Genomic DNA, 22,394 nt, shown 5'->3' with positions numbered 1-22,394 from the left:
GTGTCATTCACAACTAACAAACACAGAACTGGGTTATATATTATATACTGGGTTATATATTGCTGTTGGTCACTGAGATGACTGTGTATACTGGGTTATATATTATATCTATATATATATATATATATAAGACATATATTTTTATATTGGTCAAATTGAGAATTATGCTTTCTGGTTTAAACCTGCTTTTGATTTTGTCATCTAAAAGCAAATAATGCTTCCCATAGTAAATAAGTAAATAAATAAATAAATAAATAATAATAATAATAATTAATGAAATAAGAAAAAACATACAAATAAACAATTAAAATGCATTAATTAATTAATTAATTAATGCATGAATTAATTAATATTTACTTTCATTTCATTTTATGTTTATTTTTATCTTTTTATTTTTATTTCATTTATTTATTTGTCTCGTATTTTTGCTTAATTGACATTAAACGTGCTGGATAGCTTTTTATAATTTTTTCTGGGCTGTTATATATTATACTGACCTACATTAAGTTATATTTTGTCTTATGTCTAGAAAAACTATATGAATTAACTATAATCTTTATAATAAATAATGTTTTTACTTTGTATGAATGTTTTTTGTCTTTGGGAAAATAAATATATTTCATTAATATTAAATCAAAATGTAAGGTTTCAACCAAACCATGAATATAATTTAAAAATTTTTTTTTTTTTTTTTTTTTTTTTCAGATAAATAATTTTTTATTTTTATTTTTTTTTCTTCAGTGTACTAACAACTTGACATGCGCACAAGAACACACACGATGTAAAACTATTTTCTAGTTCTCCTTATTTCCTAAACCATAATTGACATCAGAACACATCAAATATTTAGGGGCAGGATCACACTATAGCTGAAGGACACTAGCTGGGTTTATGAGACGCTCTTCCTCTAACCTCTCAGGTTCCTCCTGTTCTTCCTCTTCCTCTGGGTTGACAGTAGCCCCACCCACCTCCCCATCATGCCCCGCCCCCTGTGCGCTCACTGTAGTCGCTTCCACCTGCTCTTCCACAGAGACAGAGCCCTCCTCTCCACGACTCTGAAGAGCCTCCGCACGGCTGACATTCACACAGACACACAAACAAGTAAACCAAGCCATGACACCATGAAAGGAAGCATGCAAGACAGAAAAGACACAGAAAAGACAGATATAAGCTTGGCAGACATGCAGGTGAAGTAAAGAAGAGAAACCTTAAACAAATGAAAACATGAAAATGAGTGCTGCCGAACCACTGTTTGTGATTAACTGCATCCAAAATAAAAGTTTACACGTGTTTACATAAGATGTGTGTGTGTACTGTGTGTGTATTTATTTATATATGAAATAAATATACACAGGAGACGCACACATATTATGCAAACAAACTTTTATTTTGGATGCGTTTAATCGTTTGACAGCACTAGTGAAAATGAACTCTCTTCATGAACAAGAGAGATTCTGTGACAGAATGATGCTGTCATATACTTCGAGATTCTCTTGAGAGTCTCAGTCCTTCTGTTAATGAGGGAAAACATGTCCAATCCATATTTCAACAACACATTTTCATGAAAAGTAAGCTTTTCGCCTCAAAATTTCTCATTATTATGTGAAAAAATCTCTTTCTCGTTGATAGAAAAACTAAAACGATATATAATGTAATTTAATGATTTTTTAAAGAAATTGTTACGTTTATTTAGAAATAATGCATTAAGGTGACAAAGTCTTTTAAATCGTTGCAAAATTTACTATTTCATATAAATTCTTTATATGACAAGTGACTTTCTCTTACATGCTGCTCTTCTGAACTCTCTATTTATGAAATAATTATGAAAAAATGTTATGAGAAAAAAAGGTTTCCACAAAAATATTAAGCAGCAAAAAACATTTCAACATTGATAATAATCTAATGTTATATATATATATATATATATATACACACACACACACACACACATATATATGATATTTGTTTCTCTTTAGATTTGGGTGTAAAATATGAGTTGGACATTTATTCATGAGATTCACCTTTATATAAGTTTGTTCAAAACCATGTGATGTGGTCTCAGTCATTGGTAAACACACTCTTGGCAAGTTCAGAGGTTCATTTCAATTCGCAAGCAGGCAGAGCCAAACCTGAACTGGCCAGAAGCACAGTAAGTGTGTTCATGACTGCAGACACATCCACAGCCATCAGGGCTCAGTGGGTTCATTATGTGCCTACCTGATCCTGCGGCCTGCTCGCACCCTTTCTGACTGGACAGACATGTAGCTCGTGCTGCTAAGCCGAGATGCGCTCGACATAGCGGACACGTCGCTTACATCACTGTCCGACGACCTCATGGAGAGACTGTCTGTCCCACGCTGTGAGGAAAAAAAAACATGCTGATTATTACATTAAAATAATGCTGCACAAACTGCCTTCTAAACAGGAGCTACATCAATTAAAAAAACAAAAAAAAACAATCAGGAACGGCACAAATCTCACAACTGATTGTGCAATATATTTATACACATGCAGTACCATATCTTATCACACATCTATGTTAACTGCATTGTTGAATATATAATTACATGTATTATAATATATAATAAAATATATTGTCACATACTTTTTAAATATAGGAAAGCGGCAATTACTTATGTATTATTCAATTTATTGTAATTAAATTAAATAATTTAATATATTGCTCATTCATTTTTAAGGAAATATATATTTTGTGTAAGGGTTATTTTCATCTGCGTTGAATTCAGTGCACACAAGCCTTTATTGGAGATCAACTATTATTCACAGTGCTCATCTCCTCTTGTAGTAAGCTCAACACCAGTCACGATGGTGTATTTCAGCGGTGGATCAGAAACACGGGTTTGACAGATACTTGACACTTTATGTAATCATGAGAAACAGCTTGTCAGTACTTAATATAGTGTCTATATTGCATCCTAACGAGCATGACATGATAAAGTAACAAACAGTAAATCCTTAATTCTAATCTGAGAGTTTTTTTTAGAGGTAATACTGAGGATGCTACAATTGCTTTACTGTAGAAGGACAGAAAACATTAAGTTAAAAACAAGCTCAAACATTAAGAGAAAGAAACGTACCCTTGATGGGTCCTTCAAAGTGCCTGTGTGGAAAGACAAACAAGGGTTACATGTACTGAAACTCATCAAATTCGCACAGTATGCAAATTTGTTGTTTGTTACATACAAATACACATCCAGCAAACTCCAAAGCGACAGACAGCAGACGTAACAAAGTTATATGGACAGCATTTTTCAGCAGTAGGAAACTCTATCTGATCTAGTCTAACCCAAATAAACAGAAATGTGAAAGAAAACATAATGCCATTAAAGAGCTGAATGAAAATTGATTTGACCAGTCAATTCAAAAACCCCATGAAATGGTTTTATGAACAGAAATCACACACGCTTGAACAGGAGATGATCTTCAGTGATTCTGCCAGACTAAAAGAGAATGCATTTTACACCTTGTACTGTATCTCTGCTAAACATTTACTTTGTCAACACTCGCATATGCTGGAGATAAGAAAAAAGCTAACACACAAGTTTGTGACAGAGGAATGGACAAAAAGCCACAAACAGAATGTGTTCAGAGTCCAAGGAACTGATGACGAGAAAATTCTAGGCTTTTGAGCTTTCTTACATATATTCAATGACATTCAGCAATAAACATAGCAAGCACACATATTTTGACCAAAAAAAAAAAAAAAAAAAAGTCCACAAATTTGTACCTTTAGGGGTACAACAGCTTGTCACCGGGGCAGAATGCCTTCTTAACCCCGAAGCACAAAGTACACTTCATTTTTGTGTGGGTACACTAGCGTATGCGTACAGTTGATACTTCATTTGATGGCATGCATGAACGCAGGTGGTCGACACATGCGTTTGAGAAAGCTTCATCTTTGTCCGGCATCTGCTCTTTATTTCTCCATAAGTTATGACTAATAAAAATGTCTTTGTACTTTTTTAAACTAAAGTTGCGGCGATCTCATAACCCTCTCACACAAATGCTTGTCAATACGGGTGTCTGCTATTAATGCAGTCTTCGCAATTTTGTTGTTGTTGTTTCGTGTCTTTCATTTTGTTTTCTACTGTGAAACTACGGCTCGGGACAGTGTTGCAATCTTGTGCGACCTATGCTTACAAATTATGCGTGGTTACAAAAATCGGGTGGTGCACGTGCTGTTCTGGTGATGAAAAGGCCAAAGTATACTTCATTTTTTTATGCATAAGCGAGTGTCTGCGTACAGTGCACGGGACGCAAATTTCATCACCAGAATAGTGCGCACGTACTGTACATGCACCACCCATTTTTTGGTAACCACGCATACTTTGTATGCATAGGTCGCACATGTGCATTGACTTGGTTTTGCTCTCATCAGTTGTTCCACAAGGTGTTCCACAAACTGGCCCAGGCTAAGAAATTAAGAGATGGAACAACAACAACAAAGTAGCGGAGACTGCAACAACAACAGGCATTTTTATCTGTCACAACTTCTGGAGAAAAATAGAGCAGATGCTAGACAAAGATGAAGCTTTCTCGAGCACTTGAGTCGACCGCCTGCATTCACATACACCTGAAATGGACTGTACTTTGAAAGGCTGTGCATGTCCACAAGTGTATTTACTTGGGCCTAACTTTGTGTCACATGCACTGTATGTGGACCCTTGCAAACACATAAAAAACGAAGTATGCTTTGGGCTTTAAGGGTGCATATTAGTACCTTACATTAGTAACTGTACCCTTAAGGTAGTAATATGTACTGAAGTAATGAAGAAGGTATGAAGGTGTCTTTTAGGGTACTGCCCCAGTGACAAGCTGTAGTACCCTGCCTCTCGCTACAAGTTTTGCACAGTTTTTGAGAGTGTACAGATTAAACTTGCACACTTTAAATAAACTCTTCATATACTACCGTTCAAAAGTTTAAGGTTTGAGGTTTTGGAAAGTGTTGTTATCACCATTGTTTTTTTTTACTATATTAAAAATACAGTTATATTGTAAAAAATTATTACATTTTTAAATCAGTTTTTTTTTTTTTGTTTTTGTTTTTTTCAGGATTCAAAAGAACAGTATTTATATCAAATATAAGTCTTTTATAACAATGTGAAAGTATTTATCATCACTCTTGATCAACTTAATTCGTCCCAGCTGAATAAAAGTATGTATTTTCTTTTAAAAAAATCTTACGGACCTCAAACTTTTGAACGATTGTGTAGTTGCAATGTTTTAAACTCTTTTAGCAATACTGCCCAATCATACACTGTTTTTTATCCAGCACACACACACACACACACACACACATGTCTCCAGAAGTTGTTTTGAAGGGCTTTATGTAAGGGTAGCATTCGTCAGTCTGTATACAATACCTGCATCTTCATTCTCTGACACTGTTGACTCTGACACTACAGCTGATGTGCGGATGAGAGGAAAACAAAACAGTTTAGACAGACACATGACACACAATGTTATGATGGACACACACTCTCTCACACAAACAGAGTTCAGATGAATTTCACATTCAGAAACTCATCACTCATAACATGCCGAAACAAACGTAAAACAGATCTGAGAAATCCAACACCAAAAAAAAAAAAAAAAACCTTTAAAAGAACTGACGCATACTATGAGCACAGATTAATGCAGTATATAAATCTCAAACACACACTACAAACAGACAACCATCGATACCCTATTTCCCCCACTAAGTACTACAAGCAATGCTACAACTCATAATGTATACAATGCATTTATAATGACTCGCATGTTCTTTTGCCTCAATTCTGCTCTCATTTAAACTATTGCACAAATTTCACTTGAAAAGCGAAGATCTTAAAACATGAAATTGACAACATTATCAGTTCAGTAGCTTTCCAAAATCCCACAAGCCTCCAGTTTCTTTTTTTTTCCCTATTTTACAAGTGCTGTAAATGTATGGATTAATGTTGTATATTCTAATGTTCTGTTTTTCATCTTTACATCAATTGTAAGTATTGATAATTCCACAAATAAAAACTGTATTCTCCAAATCTTATGGACTTAAGACATCAGTGAGCACTGATTCATCCTGTAAATGACTATGAATGTGACCTTACTTCTACCTCAAGTTGCCATAGTGACTCCAAAGAAAAATTAGCAGTTCATTTCAACTTCTCTACTCGAACCTTCATTCAGATGAGACAAACTGAACTATAAAAAAACAGAAACACTGGGCTGATGATACTAATAATAATCACTCGTTCCATACATAAATCCTTGTGACTTTCACTAGACGAGACGCAGCATACTTCAGTACCCTGTTAAATTATTTGCGCCTTGTGGGTTATGAAAATAAAACCTGCTATAATGAACTTTAATGTAGATTATAGTCATATCATATGCCACAGTCATGGACTCGTGTACGACTGGTGTGTTTGCTGCTTATTTTGGTCACTGCAAGAGCCCATCAGTAGATATGCAAGGATTGCGAATGAATTGTTCTTCTGAATCGGTTCTTTTGATTGATTCATCAGCCCTTGTGAAAAAGAGTACACTTTAGCATACTTTAAAAAGAGTACTTAACACAGAAATAATATGCTTTTTAAAACAATATACAAGTTTGCATTTTAATTGCAATTAAAGGAAAATGTATTATAGTTTGAATTTATATTAAATGAAATCAGCTAAACTTTAGAGCGATTTTTGACCCACTGAAGTAGGACTTTATATGTAATTTCATAATTACCACTATTATCTTTGAAAGTATACTGACAGATATTTATGGTAAACTAAAATGTACTTTAATGTCATTTCTATCGAAACTTATATGTTATGTATTTAAATATATTTGTAATTACACATTTCTAATGACAATATTGCAATTTAGTACATTAAAAATATATGATCTTTAAATACAATATTGACTAACACACTACAGTTAAAATGATTTAGTATGTGCTTTAGTATGCTAGTCAACACATCAAAATAAGTGCACTTCTTTAAACACAACTAAAGATTATTAAAACATAAGAATTTTAAAATCAAACATTTGATGTAATTAAAAAGTGAACTTTTTGAAAGTCTATTTGAGTGTGTTAAAAATCTAGTCATGAAAAGTGTCTCTCTTTAAGTTCACTTAATTGGCCTTTAATTTCATTGATATTTTATTATCTGCAAACAGTTTTTTTTTTTTTTTTTTTTACAATTACTAATAAGATTTGAAGTACACTACAAGTGCACATTCAATACTATTAAGCACACTTCGTTTTTCACAAGGGAAATCAGTTTTCAAAGCATTTGATTGTAAATCAAACTTTAACTTTACTTTATCAAACAGCAAAACTGAGGTGGGTGACGTGAACTCTAACCAATGCGATATTTGACAATCAATAAAGCGGAATAAAACATTTTTTTATCAATTCCTCTAAAATAAATCAGACTTGTTAGCAGGCAAACACCCCATCACCAGTATCTGATGTTCAGACATCACAAACAGCAACACTACATTATAGTCTATTTTACTAGTCATGCCATATAGAGCCGTAACACCAGAAGGTTCAGTCTTAACAAATAACACAGCAGCAAAAGCAGAGAGCTACAAAGCAGAAGAAGAGCTGAAATCTAGATCCCTCAGAAGTGCACTAGGATTGAACTACTCTACTAAGGGCCGATGAAGACCGTAGGTTGTGCCATACCAGGAGCTTTCTTCTGCTGGTCCTCCCATGTGACCTCTGAAGTTACAACACAAGGAGAAAGAATCAATGCTTCTGCTTAACAAAGCTGTTAATTAGATGTGCATAGTTCAGGTCTGCAGAGCGCACATACTGTATAAGGCACATTTGGCGTTTTCAAATTAAAATTACATGCAATTTACCCTTACAGACTTAAAAAATACAGTGATTTTTTTCTCTCTCTCTGTAAAAAAAATGTAAAATACTTTCTTTTTTTCACTTGTAGTAATTAATTAAAAAGAACAGAAAAAAGAAATAAAATAGCAATTTATTAATTTAGTAATTTATTAGTAGTTATTTGTTTTATTACTCATATATATATATATATATATATATATATATATATATATATATATATATATATATATATATATCAAAAAATCCTTAAATTTTTTATATAATTTCTAATTGTAAAAATGAAGCTGATTTTTAGTGCTATTGAGCCATCTACAGGTGAGTGAAGGTATTCAGTTTACACGTGGGTACAGTGGCTTAAAAACATAATAATAACCAATTATTCTTAATTAAAATAATAACTAATCCCACAAAACTAGAACAATAGCTTGGCTTGGTGTAAAACCAGAATTTCTAAACATTTTCAATAACAAAATAGCTTTCTTGATGACATCACCAACACAATCATAGCATAAATACACTATATATCGACAGCTGTCAAGTACTACAAATATATACATCTACTTGTATTAAATCTCTTAACACAAACACAGAAAAACATCATTGAGAGATTCACACGCTCACACACACTTGCCTTTCCTCCCATTGACAGCGGGGGGAGCTACAGGCTTTTCCTGGGATTCTGTGTGGAAAATGGCACACACATAAACAAAGGGTGAGTCTAAAAATCAGTGTTTTTCACAAACACACAGGTCCTCTCTAACACACTAAGACACACACACGCTCATGAGAAGCTTCCAACACTATTAAAGCAAAGGCAGAAGATGAAAAATAATATTGCTGAAAGCTAAATAAATAATGTACAGAAACAGGCCCTTAGACTATGTTTAGAACACCATACTACTCTTACTATTGGATTTGTGCTGTATGCAGTTTCTAGCATACTATGATTTAGTATTCAATTTAAAACACAGGCAGTGTCCTTGTGCTCAACTCATTTGCATTGACACACCTGGCACAGAAGCCTGTTGGACAAGAGGTGAGGTTGATGATGGAGCAGCAGCGGGCGGAGGAGGAGGAGGGGCTGGGGCGGGAGCAGGGGGAGGAGCTGGAGAGGGAGGGGCATGTGCTGGAGAGGGAGGGGCATGTGTAGGCGGGGGAGTGGCAACTGAAGACGGCAGATGGGCATGTGCAGGAGAGGGAGGAGCATGTGCAGGAGGAGGTATGGGGGAATAGGTGGTGTTGGGGCCCAGGACAGGAGGCTCCATCCCCACATGAGCTTTGATGATGACAGTGAAGACAACGTGATTGGCAGTGACAGAGTTGTGGACAAAAAAGAAACATAAGAAAATTAACAAGGGGATCATATGGATGAACATGTATGAAATGTATTGATGCACCAAAAAAAAAAAAAAAAAAAAAAAGATCCTAAGCCTTAAATATTTAAAGGCTACTTTAACAGATATAGTTAACTACATACATATAGTATATATATATAAAAAAAAAAAAAAAAAAAAAATATATATATACACATACATATAGTATATATATATACACACACACACACACATACATCAATAATATAGTTATTTTTACTTTAATTACTTTATAACACTTTTTTATTATTTGGAAAATATATTTTTTTAACAAACTGTGTAATACAACTGTGTAATATAATCTGTACACTATCATTACACTATCATATTTTTATTTATTTTTTTATGTTTTTTAAAAAAGTCTCTAATTTTCACCAAGGCTGCATTTATTTGATCAAAAATACAGATACATTTCTTATTATTACATAGAACTTTTTCTATTATGTAGAAATCTTTTGAAATTGTTTGCTATGCAACAACAGCATTACCAGCCATTGCTTGTGGAGGTGGAGGGGGCGTGGCCATGGGTTGTGAAGCCCCTCCCACCACTTCAGCATTCAGACAAAAATGAGAGTAAGAAAGACAAACAGAAGTATGCCATCAGAAATGAAGATGAGAAAAACAAACATTTGGAAAAGGTAAAGCTAAAATATTTTTCTATGCCAATTTACTCCACTTGGTCACTAAACATACCAACTACAGTATGCTACAGTAACCTCAAATGCAAATACAATGTCGCAAATTGAGTAATTTAATAACACAACAATGTAGAGATCTATTGAAGTGTACTATACATAGTCTATCAACAAACTTTGATGTAAATGCCAGAATATCAAGATCATATTTGCATTTTCCTGATATTAAGTGTCCCATGTGTCCTAAATATTATTTAACAGCCACAGTCTGTGGAGGTAGGGAAAGAACAGGGGACGGAGCAGGAGGCTGAGGTACCGCCCTTTTCCTGCATCATTGGTTGCTGAGTTATGCCAATCAAAAGAGAAAACAAACCAATATGTACAAAAAAGAACCAACCAATAAACTATGACTATCACTGTGTGACTGAGAGGATCACTGCTAGGAGTAGACTGCCATTTCGAAAACACAATATAAATATATATTTATCACTTAACATTGCTCATATGCCAATGATTATCCCTTCTAAGGTTGCTGAGACTCTGCTTTAAACATACCAGAACCACTTCATCTAGCAGCTTTAATGCAGTCAGAAGGTCTGACATAAATTGCATTTACCTCAACACATTTCAATAAGGGCATGTTGATTTGTATGAAAGCCTGTTTACCCTATAGAAGAAAAACATTAAAAAAGGTAACTGCAATATTTGACCTCACAATTCTTACATTATTTCTTGCAATTTAAATCTCATAATATTGAGTTAACATCTTGTAATTCAGTCTTTTATCTCAGAATGGCCAGTTTATATCTCACACTTGGAACTCAGTTCTGACCTTTTCTGACTATTTCTCGAAATGTAGAGTTTATATCTCACAAATTTGAGTTAACCTCACAATTCATATATTTTTAATGATGTTTATACCTTACTGTTTGGACTTTCTCAGAACTGAGAGTTCATAACCTAATTCTGACAATTTCTTGCAGTTTGCAAGTTTCTATCTTTGTATTTTAAGTTAACTTCTCACAATTCTGAATTTTTAATTACAGAATTATATCTTGCAATTTGGCATTTTTCCAATTAAAGATCAATTAGGTCTTTTTTCATTAAGTTTACTTCTATTATCTTCCAAGAAAAAAGTACTAATTGTGAGATATAAACATCACAATTGCGAGAAACAAAGTCAGAATTGTGAGATAAAGTTGCAATTACATATTTTGTGGTATAAACAGGCTTCCATATTTTTAATATTTATTGTAGCTGATTTGGACATTAATCCAGACATGGACGAAGTACACAGACTATACGGCATACATCTAAAATGATACATGTACATTACTATTAATTGCATTAACATGGCTGAAGCACAAACTAATACATCTGTTCACTCCACTAAATGAATGGTAGTAGCTAGACCAATGACAGGTAAAGCTCACAGACCAGAGCTAACAGGTTTAGTCAAACAGAGGAGATGATAAAGCTGTAATAAAGAAGACTGAGACGAGGCTAAACACACAGAAGCTAGTGCTTACAGACCTTCATAAGGCTCAGTAATGCCCTCGCCATCTTCTGGGAAAAACGTGGGGGAAAAACAATCCATGTTGTGTTATTCTATTGTAACATAATATTCTTCAACTGGCTTTTGTTGTCATGATGGTTGTTTTTGCATAAGCCATTTTTGTGATAACTATTGTGCAATAATAGTTTATAATTATTTACTTATTTGTTGAATTTCTGTCAGTATCCAATATAAAGTAAATTTTTTTCGTTCACATAAATGCATCTGTAAGGCATCTGGTGACCCTAAACCTAACTAATTATACAAGTTTTCCACCCAAGCGCCACAAACCCTGCAGTTTGGAAGAAGCCTGGTTTGTCTACTCACTTTTGTCCATGGAGCCCTTTGGTGGGACTTGCGGCAGCTGCCGACCTCTTCGACTCGATACTGGCGTACTGGTGGGACTTGTTTGGACCGATCCGGTTCGGATGTTTGCCCTGTGGGACAGATGGTCAACAGCAATCAACATAAAGCACTACATCTAAAGAAGTGCTCGTTGTCGAGGCATAAACCTGCCCAAAACACTGTTAGACTAAAGCAGAACACGCTGGTGAGAGCATACTAAAACAAACCTACTGACTACGGTTACATTGTCAGGATCATTAAGCAATGAGACAATAGTGTCAGAAAACACACTCCACTTGAATGCTATAAAAAGGGGCACATACTGTAAACTATTAAACAAAACAAGTCAATATTTGGCACAGTTTTTTCTGGGGTTAGTAAAAAAAAACTAAAAGGAAGTAAAAACCTCTGGTGAAATATATGCCCTGTAGATAAGGTACGTTGACATAAGCTGTACAGCAACCCACATAAGACTGCACTTGAATATCACCTGTCAAGTCATATTTCACTCCAGTATCAAAAGAAATAAATAAGAAATTTTATTTTTTCATGTCGTCAATAAAGCCTATTTTAGGACAGTTTTGTATGTTACATAATTATCATCAAAATGATACATATTCTCTCCCTCCCCTCCATTACTAAAACTTCTCACTATAAATAAATAAAAATAAAATAAATATCATTTTCATTACTGCAATGCTATTTATATATACATTGTATATATACATATATACAATATATCCCCCTCAGGGAACTCAAGCTGCATTGCTAGGCTTTGGGAACGCCTCTGTGGGACCACATTCTGAAGCACGTGTGGAATCGGTCCACTGGAGAAGCGAGACGTCACGAGCGGGGTGACGTGAGCAACCAGGAAGTTTAAAAGTGCACCCGGCAGAGAGCATATTACCTGTATGTATATGTGTGTTACACAAGCATTAAGTCAGTCAGTATATCTCTTAGTAAGAAAGTGATAATGTCAAAGTGTACAAACAAAAGTAAATCGGCGAGCGGACGGTGCTATAGATTGTTCCTCCCTGCCCTCATTATTTCACAGGTGGGGATATACACCTTTGAGTCATCTGTTTGGAAGCGGAGCATGGTCAGCTCTTGAGGGAGCATGCTCAGCCTTATCTCAGTCCTCTCCCGCTAGATACGCGGCTCCCTCTCAGGTTCAGAAGCATGCTCTGTGGTTTATTCCCCCAGAGAGAGAGCCAGGCACTTCATCTCTCTTCCTCTGAGGATGTTGATGTGATGAGCATCAATACTGAGGAGATACTCGCTCCCACAGTCCCTCGCATATGAGGAGCTCGTGGACGTTTCCACTCGAGCTGTAGCCAAGCTGAAAATTGATTGGCCAGCCGAGAAGCAGGACATTCGTCAAAAGAGTTAATTAGATAACACTTCCTGCGAGTTAGAACACAACCTTCATGCCGAGGTGTATATTGTGGGGCTGAATGAACAGGAATATGGGACAATGCAGAAGGTGGGGCAAATGCCCCAAGGCTTCTCATCAAGCCAGTCAGAACAACTTCGGCCTTGGTGGAGATAGCTTATATGGCGGCAGGTCAGGCCGGTGCGTGTCTGCACACAATGGCTTTGTTACAGGCATACCAGGCTGACCTGCTTAAGGACCTGGGCAACAAAGAGGAGGTAGATTCCAACACAGTTTGAGGGCAGATCCCCCAGGGGAGGAGAGGTACACACCTCAGTATACAGTGCCCTCAGGGGGCCGTTCTGTCAATCCTGCCACCTCCGGTGCTTCAGGGCACAGTGGTCTCCAGCGAGCGTACAGGAAGTGTACGCCACAGGAATGCTCATCCCCTCAAGTGAAGACGCTAGAGCCATCAGGTTAGTCGTTCCCTGCCGGTTATCCGCTTCAGGGTACTGAAGTGACTCCTCTAGCCATACCAGAGGCCCTGTAGTAGGCTTTCTGACAGTGTGGAAACTTCTGCCAAATGTCTCACAATGGGTCCTGCAGACTGTAGACAAGCGACCGAATCCAGTTTAGTTTCTCGGCTGCCTCGTTTCAAGGGGGTTGTCCCCAAAATAGTGGTTCCTGAGCAGGCTATGGTAATAGAACAATAAATAGACACTCTCTTGAGGAAGGAGGCAATAGAACATGTTGCTCCTCTCTCTCTCTCTCTCTCTCTCTCTACAGCCAATACTTCATCGTTCTGAAGAAGGATGGAGGTTGCATCTGAACATAGATCTGCATCTGCTGAACTGTGCTATCAAACACTTTTGGTTCAAGATGCTCACAATCATACAGATTGTGTCTCAAATCAGGTCCGAGGTCTGGTTTGTCACAAAAGATATAAAGGATGCATACTTCCATGTATCCATCCTTCCACAACACAGGAAGTTCCTGAGGTTTGCTTTTGGGGGCGAAGTATACCAATATTGGGTTCTTCCCTTCGGGCTATCACTCTCACCCTGCACTTACACCAAGTGTTTGGATGCTGTTCTGACTCCTCTGAAACTCCAGGACATCTGCATACTGATTTACATCAATGACTGGCTGATATTAGCACAGTCTCAGCAGCAGGCGATTCGTCATCTAGATGTCATCTTCACTCATATGAAAGAGCTGGGGTTGACACTGAATACCAAGAAAAGTGTGCTTTCTCCAGCACAGAGGACTACTTATTTTGGCGTGGGATTCAACAACAATGCAGGCATGTCTGTCTCCTGCTCATATCGAATCGATTCTCGAGAGTTGCAAAGAGAGTAAGAGAAGGCCAGTCACACACCGTCAAACAGTTTCAGAGACTGTTAGGTCTGATGGCAGATACATCCAATGTGATACCTTTTGGCCTGTACATGAGACCTTTGTAGTGGTAGCTCAGGACAAAGGGGTTTTCTCCAAGGGGCAACCAGCGTCGCATGATCAAGGTCACGCAGTGATGATTACGTGCCTTAGACATATGGAGGAAACCTTGGTTCCTGTCTCAAGACCTGGTGTTTGGGGCTCCTTGTTGTCACATAATGCTAATGATGGATGCATCCCTCATGGGCTGGGAATCAGTCATGAGTGGCTGCTCTGCCCAAGGTCTGTGGGAAGGCCACCATCTCATGTTGCATATAAATAGCCCAGAGATGCTGGCCGTGTTTTGTTAATTGAAAAATTTACTTCCAGACCTGATGGGCCATCATGAGCTTGTCCACACAGACAACACATCGGTGGTCTCCTACATCAACCGACAGGGGGGTCTGCACTTGTGCCCACTATACAAGTTGGCACACCAGATCCTCCTGTGGGCTCAGGGAAGACTCCTCTCACTCAGAGCAGTTTATATCCCTGGACACCTGAATCAGGGAACAGACATCCTGTCTAGGGGCTAAGGCCCGGGGAATGGAGGCTTCACCCTGAGGTGGTGGAGCTCCTCTGGAGGGAGTTCGGCCAGGCAGAAGTGGATATATTTGCGTTGCAGGAAACGACACACTGTTCGGTTTGGTTCTCCCTCATGCATCCATCTCCATCTTCTGCTATTCTGACCGGCCCAAGTATGGTTCTCGGACCTTATGTCCCTTCTCGATGGCTCTCCCTTGGAAATTCTGATCAGGAGGGACCTCCTCTCTCAGGCAGGGGGCTCCATCCTTCACCCCCGCCCATAGTTATAGAAGCTGTGGGTGTGGCCCCTGAGGGGGTTATTTCCCTCCACAGGGTTATTTCCCTCCACTCTGAAGGTGTACTATGAAGGTGGCGGCTATAGCTGCTTACCATGCCCCTCTGGGTGGTCAGTTATTGGAAACCCACTCAGTACTCATTTTCTCCGTGGCACTTTGAGGCAGGTCCTCGTGCTTTTCATGGCACCTCGTGGGACCTGCAGGTGGTTCTGGAGGGCTTGTGCAAAGACCCCCTTTGAACCCACTGAGGATATTCCAGATAAGTTCTTCACCTTGAAGACAGTCTTACGCATTGCTTTATCCTCACTCAAGAGGATAGGAGATCTTCAGGCACTGTCAGTGTCTCTCTCCTGCCTGGAGTTTGCCCCAAATCTGCTCTGTCTAGTGTGAGCATTGGACACTTATGTCCACAGAGCTGGCCAGTGGCGCAAGGCAGATCAGTTGTTGTTTGCACACATCACCCTGCTCGTGACGTCTCACTTCTCCTTTGGTCTGATTCTACACGTTCTTCAGAACGTGGTCACACAGAGGCATTCCCAAATTGTTTTGGTGCAGAGTCTTGTTCCCTTTAGGGAACCATGGTAACATATGTAACCTGAGACAATATATATACAGTAGGATAGAAAAGAATCACCCCCTTTAAAATAATCACATTTTGTTGCTTTGCAGCCTGAAAAGAAGACGGACCCAGTTTTTGTTTTATCCAGGTGTATCTACTCAGTGCAACTTACAGTATAACAGCCAAGTGAAATATATAACACCAACATGTTAAAAAAATACAAAAATAAAAACCTGAATCATTATTTTAAGGGGGGGGGGGGGTGATTCATTTCTATACCCACTGTGTGTGTGTGTATATACTGTGTGTATATACAGTACAGACCAAAAGTTTGGAAACATTACTATTTTTAATGTTTTTGAAAGAAGTTTCTTCTGCTCATCAAGCCTGCATTTATTTGATCAAAAATACAGAAAAAACAGTAATATTGTGAAATATTATTACAACTTAAAATAATAGTTTTCTATTTAAATATACTTTTAAAAAAATTTTTATTCCTTTGATGCAAAGCTGAATTTTCAGCATCATTACTCCAGCCTTCAGTGTCACATGTAACATCCAGTCTATCACATGATCATTTAGAAATCATTCTAATATTCTGATTTATTATGAGTGTTGGAAACAGTTCTGCTGTCGAATATATTTGATGAATAAAAGGTTAAAAAGAACTGCATTTATTCAAAAATAAAATAAAAAATTCTAATAATATATATTCTAATAATATATTTTCTTTACTTTCACTTTTTATCAATTTAACACATCCTTGCTGAATAAAAGTATTGATTTTATTTAAAAAAAAGAAAGAAAAAAAAATTACTGACCCCAAATTACTGATCAGTAGTGTATATTGTTATTATAAAATATTTATATTTTAAAAACATAGCTTCTTTTTTTTTTTTTTTTTTTGATTCATCAAAGTATCCTAAAAAAGTATCACATGTTCTGAAAAAATATTAAGCAGCAGAACTGTTTCCAACTTTGATAATGAATCATCATATTAGAATGATTTCTAAAGGATCATGTGATAATAATAAATGATAATTTAAAGTATAATACATTTAAAAACAATTATTTTAAATTGTAATAATATATCACAACATTACATTTTTTTTCTGTATTTTTGATCAAATAAATGCAGGCTTGATGAGCAGAAGAAACTTCTTTCAAAAACATTAAAAATAGTAATGTTTCCAAACTTTTGGTCTGTACTGTATATATATATATATATATATATATATATATATATATATATATATATATATATATATATATATATATATATATATATATATACACACACACACAATGTAATTATGTAATATTTAAATTGTTATGTTTTATTAGTGTTTGTTGCATTGCTTTTCATTTACACTGATTTGCTGAAAGAAATTGCATAAAACCATTCCAGCACCCTTGTTCTGTTAATAATTATTACATATTATGTGCAAAAGTTTTTTTTTTCTTGCACATAATATAGAAATAGAAATGAGAAATGATATAGTAATAATACAGAAATAAAAATAATATAGAAACAAAAATGAGAATCAACATTTAAAATGATTACATAATAAACCATCTGGACACATACTGAAAATAATAATGCAAAAAAAAAATAATAATAATAAAAAATAAAAATAAACTTACTGAATCTAAAACAGGCTTAATTGTATTTAAAAAAAAAAAAAACAATTTCTTACTTCTATCTTCCAATTTTGTGGTAAAATATGACTTAGCATGTTCTTGACATAATTATTCCGTCACAAAAAAACATCTGACCATATAAGAGCATGCATTTAGTAAATATGTCACAGTCATGTGCATTTTAGCCACATAAAAATATGAATACATACGTTTAAAATGCACATCGACTCCACAGTAAACACAATGATCTTTAAAGCACCTTTTGAGCTCAGTGTCACATCAGCTTTCAGTACATGTGGCTCACATCTCAAAGTCAACTGTGGCACATCCAAAAGCTATACCGCATCAGTGAAAGTTCATGCACAAATCTGACACATTTATGTCATTTCCTAGTGACTTATGATGTGCCGGGCAAATCGTAAGTCAATAGGTGTTATGGTGTTTCAAAAGGTGTGATGGAGTCAGCATCAGGAGAGGTGCTTGTGGCTGCTAAAGCTGCAAGGAAAGTGAAAAGGCCTAAATGCATGAACACACGGCACTCATAACAGCCCATAACTCAAAGCATAAACTGTTAAACAACAAATAAATAATGTTAGTAACACACACACACAAAAAAGAAAAGTCAAAACAAAACTGTACGATGCCAGGTACACACCATTATATCTCAAGAGGATATAAGAGGTGTGTATAATCCAAATGAAAAGACGTTAGTAGCAACCATCATCACTACTTTCTACTCTATAAATGAAGATAAATCATAAACAGCATCGTTACACAGGGTTAAAATAAGAGGAAGTGGAGAGAGGGGCATTCCAGGTGACAGGAAGCAGAAGGCATGGGTTCGTTTAGCGCTTTAGTGCTTGTTGTGATGGGTCGGGTCACCTCGTTAAGGCAGGAGAGGGAGGGGCAGATCTCCCTGACCGTAAGGACGGCATGGATCTCATGTAGCCGGAGTCGGGCCGCTCGGACGAGCGGGAGCGTGTGTAGACCGGTCGCTCCATCATGGGCCGCTGGTCAGCTGACCTGGACCTGTAATGCTCATGTCTGTCCACCATGCTGCGGCTATACCTGCAGAACGTTAGTCAAAAAGCCATGCTCAGCCGAGCCCCAGTGCATCATGGGATCACACGGCATAAAATTACTCTCAGCTGTTAGGTCACTCCTGTGAAATGATATCGCTTGGCTAATATTTGGCACACCAAAAAAAAAGTGGCTATGAGTTTCAGCATTGGCTGCTCAGGGAAATCATAAAACAGAGGACCAAACTGAAACAACCAAAATTAAGTGTTAATCAACAATTTGACACAAAACAAACAAACAGAATTTTCAGGAGGCTGCTGCAAGGAAAACAAGTGAACACATTTCATACTAACACAACTATAAGCCCCGTGTCTACAGTCTACTCCACTCCACTACTCTAATACTCTTTCTATGGCAACAATTTCACAAATTATGATGGATTACCTCAGATCTTCCTCAAAGTGCTCACGGTTAGCTAGGAACTCTGGGATATTTGCCTCTCTATAGAGGTGCATAAGAGAAGAACATAAAATGATAATTTAGCAGCTCTTATAACTGTCAGGAATTGCTAAACAGCCATATGACATAATATACCCTTGTGAAAAAAGATTCGGGTACTAGTAAAACTAAATATAATTACATTCTAAAAACTAGCTACCATACTAAGACACTAAGATGATTCAGCTATGCTACTGCTAATGCCAGTGATGTCATGAAATCCTCTATTTATATAAGTAGCAACATATTCTTTGTTTTTCACTGTGCTTCTACCATTATACCAGAAAAGCTTCCAGAATACCAGAATACCAGAAAACATTAAAAATGGTGTAAAATGTAGAGGTCACAGGACAACTACAACAACTAAATTCAACTTGAGTCTGCACTGAAATTACTGCATTTAATGTAACTATACCTTTCTGTATCTGTAGAAGGCTCAATTTCTATCCTGGGGCACGTCCTACTGAATAAACCAACCTCAGTGTGTTAGTACATGCTATTCAGTATATATTTGCTTAAAAAGGTACAACAGTTCAGTATTTGAGAAAGTAAACAAATCAACCTTAAATCCATTACTGGGATCCATTACTACACAAAGCCTCAGTGGGAACATAAATGTGGCATCTGTTCCTGGCAGTTGATAACAGATGAGTAAAGAAAGAGTGAGTGTTTGTGATGTGCTTATCTCTTCAGAAGTCTTACCTGTAGTCTCCACTGGTTCCATTCATGACATGATTGGGCCACGGAGTAGATACATGATTGGGCCCATTGTAATATCTTTAAATGGAGGATGAGGATCGATAGATTGAAATGAAGAAAGGAAAGCATGATTAGAATGAGCAACAGCTGAATCAGGGCAAGGGGTGAGGGTTATGTCTGTAACTAGTATAAAACAGTCCTATTATGGATGCATGAACAGAATGCATGTCTCAACTAAAGTATCCGGATTTTACCTCTCAGGAGATTCAAATGAGTCACTGTAGGCAGACATTTGTCTATCTCTCCTCATCCTCCTGAACACAAAATAACACACAATCAGATCCTATGTGACAACGTAACTCTACTTGCCAAAAATAAGCCCAATGCAGCCGTAGGGTGCTACAGATTCACATAGCCATTCTCAATATTCATATTCATTCATTCTCATGATATAGTATGATACATCACTATTTTCCCAAGAGAATGGGATATTAAGATAATGGGACATTTATGGATCACACTTTAGTTAAACTATGACTTTTACCTCAATAAACTCCTGATTATTGCTTATTAATAGTTATTAAGTTTAGGTATGGGATCAGGTTAAAGGATCTAAAATATGGTCGTGCAGAATAAGGTATTGACATGTGCTTTATAAGTACTAATAATTAGCTAATATGCTAGTAATATGCATGCTAATAAGCAACTAGTTAACAGTGAGAATTGGTACCTAAACTAAAGTGTTACCTGTTTATGTATTTGGACGACACTTTTATCCAAAGTTACTTACATTGCATTCAAGGTATACATTTTATTGGTTCATGCATTCCCTGGGAATCGAACCCATGACCTAAGTGTTGCAAGTGCAATGCTCTGCTGTTTGAGCTGGAGGAAATCTCTCTGGAAATCTAGGATTTTCAGGAAATAATAGACTGCCTGTGCAAAACTCAGTGCCACAGTGTAGGCTGTTGTGGGTGGTTGCAAAAAATTTGCTAAGGGGTTTGTGACGAGTGGGGCGGGGCCGAGAGCCGTGGGAACGGAGCGAGGCCGGTGGAGTGATTGGGAAATGAGCGACACCTGCTCCACTCACCGGTCTCGAGTCCCACGGAGGAGATCGGGAGGATACAAAAGAGGAGCGACGACAGTGAAGGACGAGAGAGGACCAGGCCTGGGTTTTATTTTTTGTGTTTGGTTTTTGTTTGTGCGCGGCAGTCGCCGTGAGGGGCTGTCGCGCTGTTTTATGTTTATTTTGGGTATTAAAGTTTCATTTGAGTGTCCGCCGGTTCCCGCCTCCTTCTTCCCGTAATTATGGAGTTTTATTATTATTGTTTGCGCCTCCTTATTCGGGAGGAAGGAGGGACGCGCTGCCGAAGATCCCTTGCCGCTGGGGTGAATCCGCGGTGCCATGGAGCAGGGCGTAGCAGTCTGGCGCCGTGGACGCTTGAGGCGGTGGGCTGGAGTGAGTTGCCAGGGACGGACGAACTCGCTGCCGGCCGCCCGTGATGTGGAGGGGCGGCTGCCGTCCGTAAGGGAGCGGAGGAGTCGGCGCCGTTCGCCAGGTGGCCGGAGCCTGCTGCCATCCGCCAAGAATGGGGAGGAGCAGGGAACGGGGGAATCCTGCCGGCTGCCCGAAACCGGAGGAGCCGTCGCCGTCCACCGGGCGGCGGAGGAGTGTCGTGCCGTCCACCGAGGGCCATCCAGTGCCACCGCCAGGCACCGCAGAGGACTTCACACAGCCAGTGGAGGGCCGAGCGGCAGCGTGTCTGGGAACCGGAAGTCTCCTCTCTCCCCTCTCTCGTCTCCCGTCGCTCCTCATCCTTCCAGGGGCGCCTCGTCTGTCCTTACCCCCAGGTTCCCGCAGTCACCCGTGAGCGGGCCCCCCCGGAGGGGAGGGGGGGGGGGGGGGGAGTAGAGCGCAGTCTCGGGAGTACCCCCCCCCGGCCTGCGAGGGGGCGATGGGGGTATGATGAGTGGGGCAGGGCCGAGAGCCGTGGGAACGAGCGAGGCCGATGGAGTGATTGGGAAATGAGCGACACCTGCTCCACTCACCGGTCTCGAGTCCCACGGAGGAGATCGGGAGGATACAAAAGAGGAGCGACGACAGTGAAGACGCGAGAGAGGACCAGGCCTGGGTTTTATTTTGTGTTTGGTTTTTGATTGTGCGCGGCAGTCGCCGTGAGGGGCTGTCGCGCTGTTTTATGTTTATTTTGGGTATTAAAGTTTCATTTGAGTGTCCGCCTTTTTTTTATTTATTTTTAGGTTAATTATTGATTTTTTGCGTAATTTTGGGGGTTCTTTGTGGCTTTTAAGGATGTTGCTTTGGCATAGGCGTAGCAATGAACATCTGCAGGGTAAGGCTAAATGTAGCCTAATGTTAGTGTAATCTATTAACTACGCACACCATAAACCCATCTTTTTAGGCAATCAATGAAGGTGTCTGCACTGTACGGTGAATGAATCTCTTACATTGCATGTACATCTGCACTCTGCTGTTTACAATGAGAGAATTTGCGAGAGTGCAGAATTCAGTCAGTAAACGTGTGCACAGAACAGCCGTTTCAGTAACTCATTGTATGTGTC

The 22,394-nt window shown here is 38.1% G+C and overlaps 1 protein-coding gene across 33 annotated transcripts in view; it reads right to left on the bottom strand.

Annotated features, from left to right (window-relative positions):
* The window catches only part of LOC109062068 (regulating synaptic membrane exocytosis protein 2-like), a 128,403-nt gene that overhangs the window by 18,653 nt on the left and 87,356 nt on the right, over positions 1–22,394 (bottom strand). For 13 of the 33 annotated variants that reach the window (XM_042775963.1, XM_042775962.1, XM_042775969.1 and 10 more), the window contains 15 exons: positions 20,069–20,128; positions 19,818–19,892; positions 19,531–19,578; positions 19,062–19,118; positions 18,480–18,665; positions 11,753–11,862; positions 11,404–11,436; positions 9,724–9,783; positions 8,872–9,138; positions 8,494–8,541; positions 7,689–7,724; positions 5,385–5,426; positions 3,099–3,121; positions 2,218–2,357; positions 913–1,074 (listed from right to left, as the gene is read on the bottom strand). In XM_042775963.1, the coding sequence (XP_042631897.1) occupies positions 913–1,074; positions 2,218–2,357; positions 3,099–3,121; positions 5,385–5,426; positions 7,689–7,724; positions 8,494–8,541; positions 8,872–9,138; positions 9,724–9,783; positions 11,404–11,436; positions 11,753–11,862; positions 18,480–18,665; positions 19,062–19,118; positions 19,531–19,578; positions 19,818–19,892; positions 20,069–20,128 (1,347 nt within the window). The remainder of the gene's footprint in view (positions 1–912; positions 1,075–2,217; positions 2,358–3,098; positions 3,122–5,384; positions 5,427–7,688; positions 7,725–8,493; positions 8,542–8,871; positions 9,139–9,723; positions 9,784–11,403; positions 11,437–11,752; positions 11,863–18,479; positions 18,666–19,061; positions 19,119–19,530; positions 19,579–19,817; positions 19,893–20,068; positions 20,129–22,394) is intronic. The other 20 variants (XM_042775972.1, XM_042775975.1, XM_042775965.1 and 17 more) reach the window with 19 other exon arrangements.

This window comes from Cyprinus carpio, chromosome A19 (assembly GCF_018340385.1).
Source record: "Cyprinus carpio isolate SPL01 chromosome A19, ASM1834038v1, whole genome shotgun sequence".
Classification (NCBI taxonomy): Eukaryota; Metazoa; Chordata; class Actinopteri; order Cypriniformes; family Cyprinidae; genus Cyprinus; species Cyprinus carpio.
This window is presented reverse-complemented; position numbering and strand designations above follow the sequence as displayed.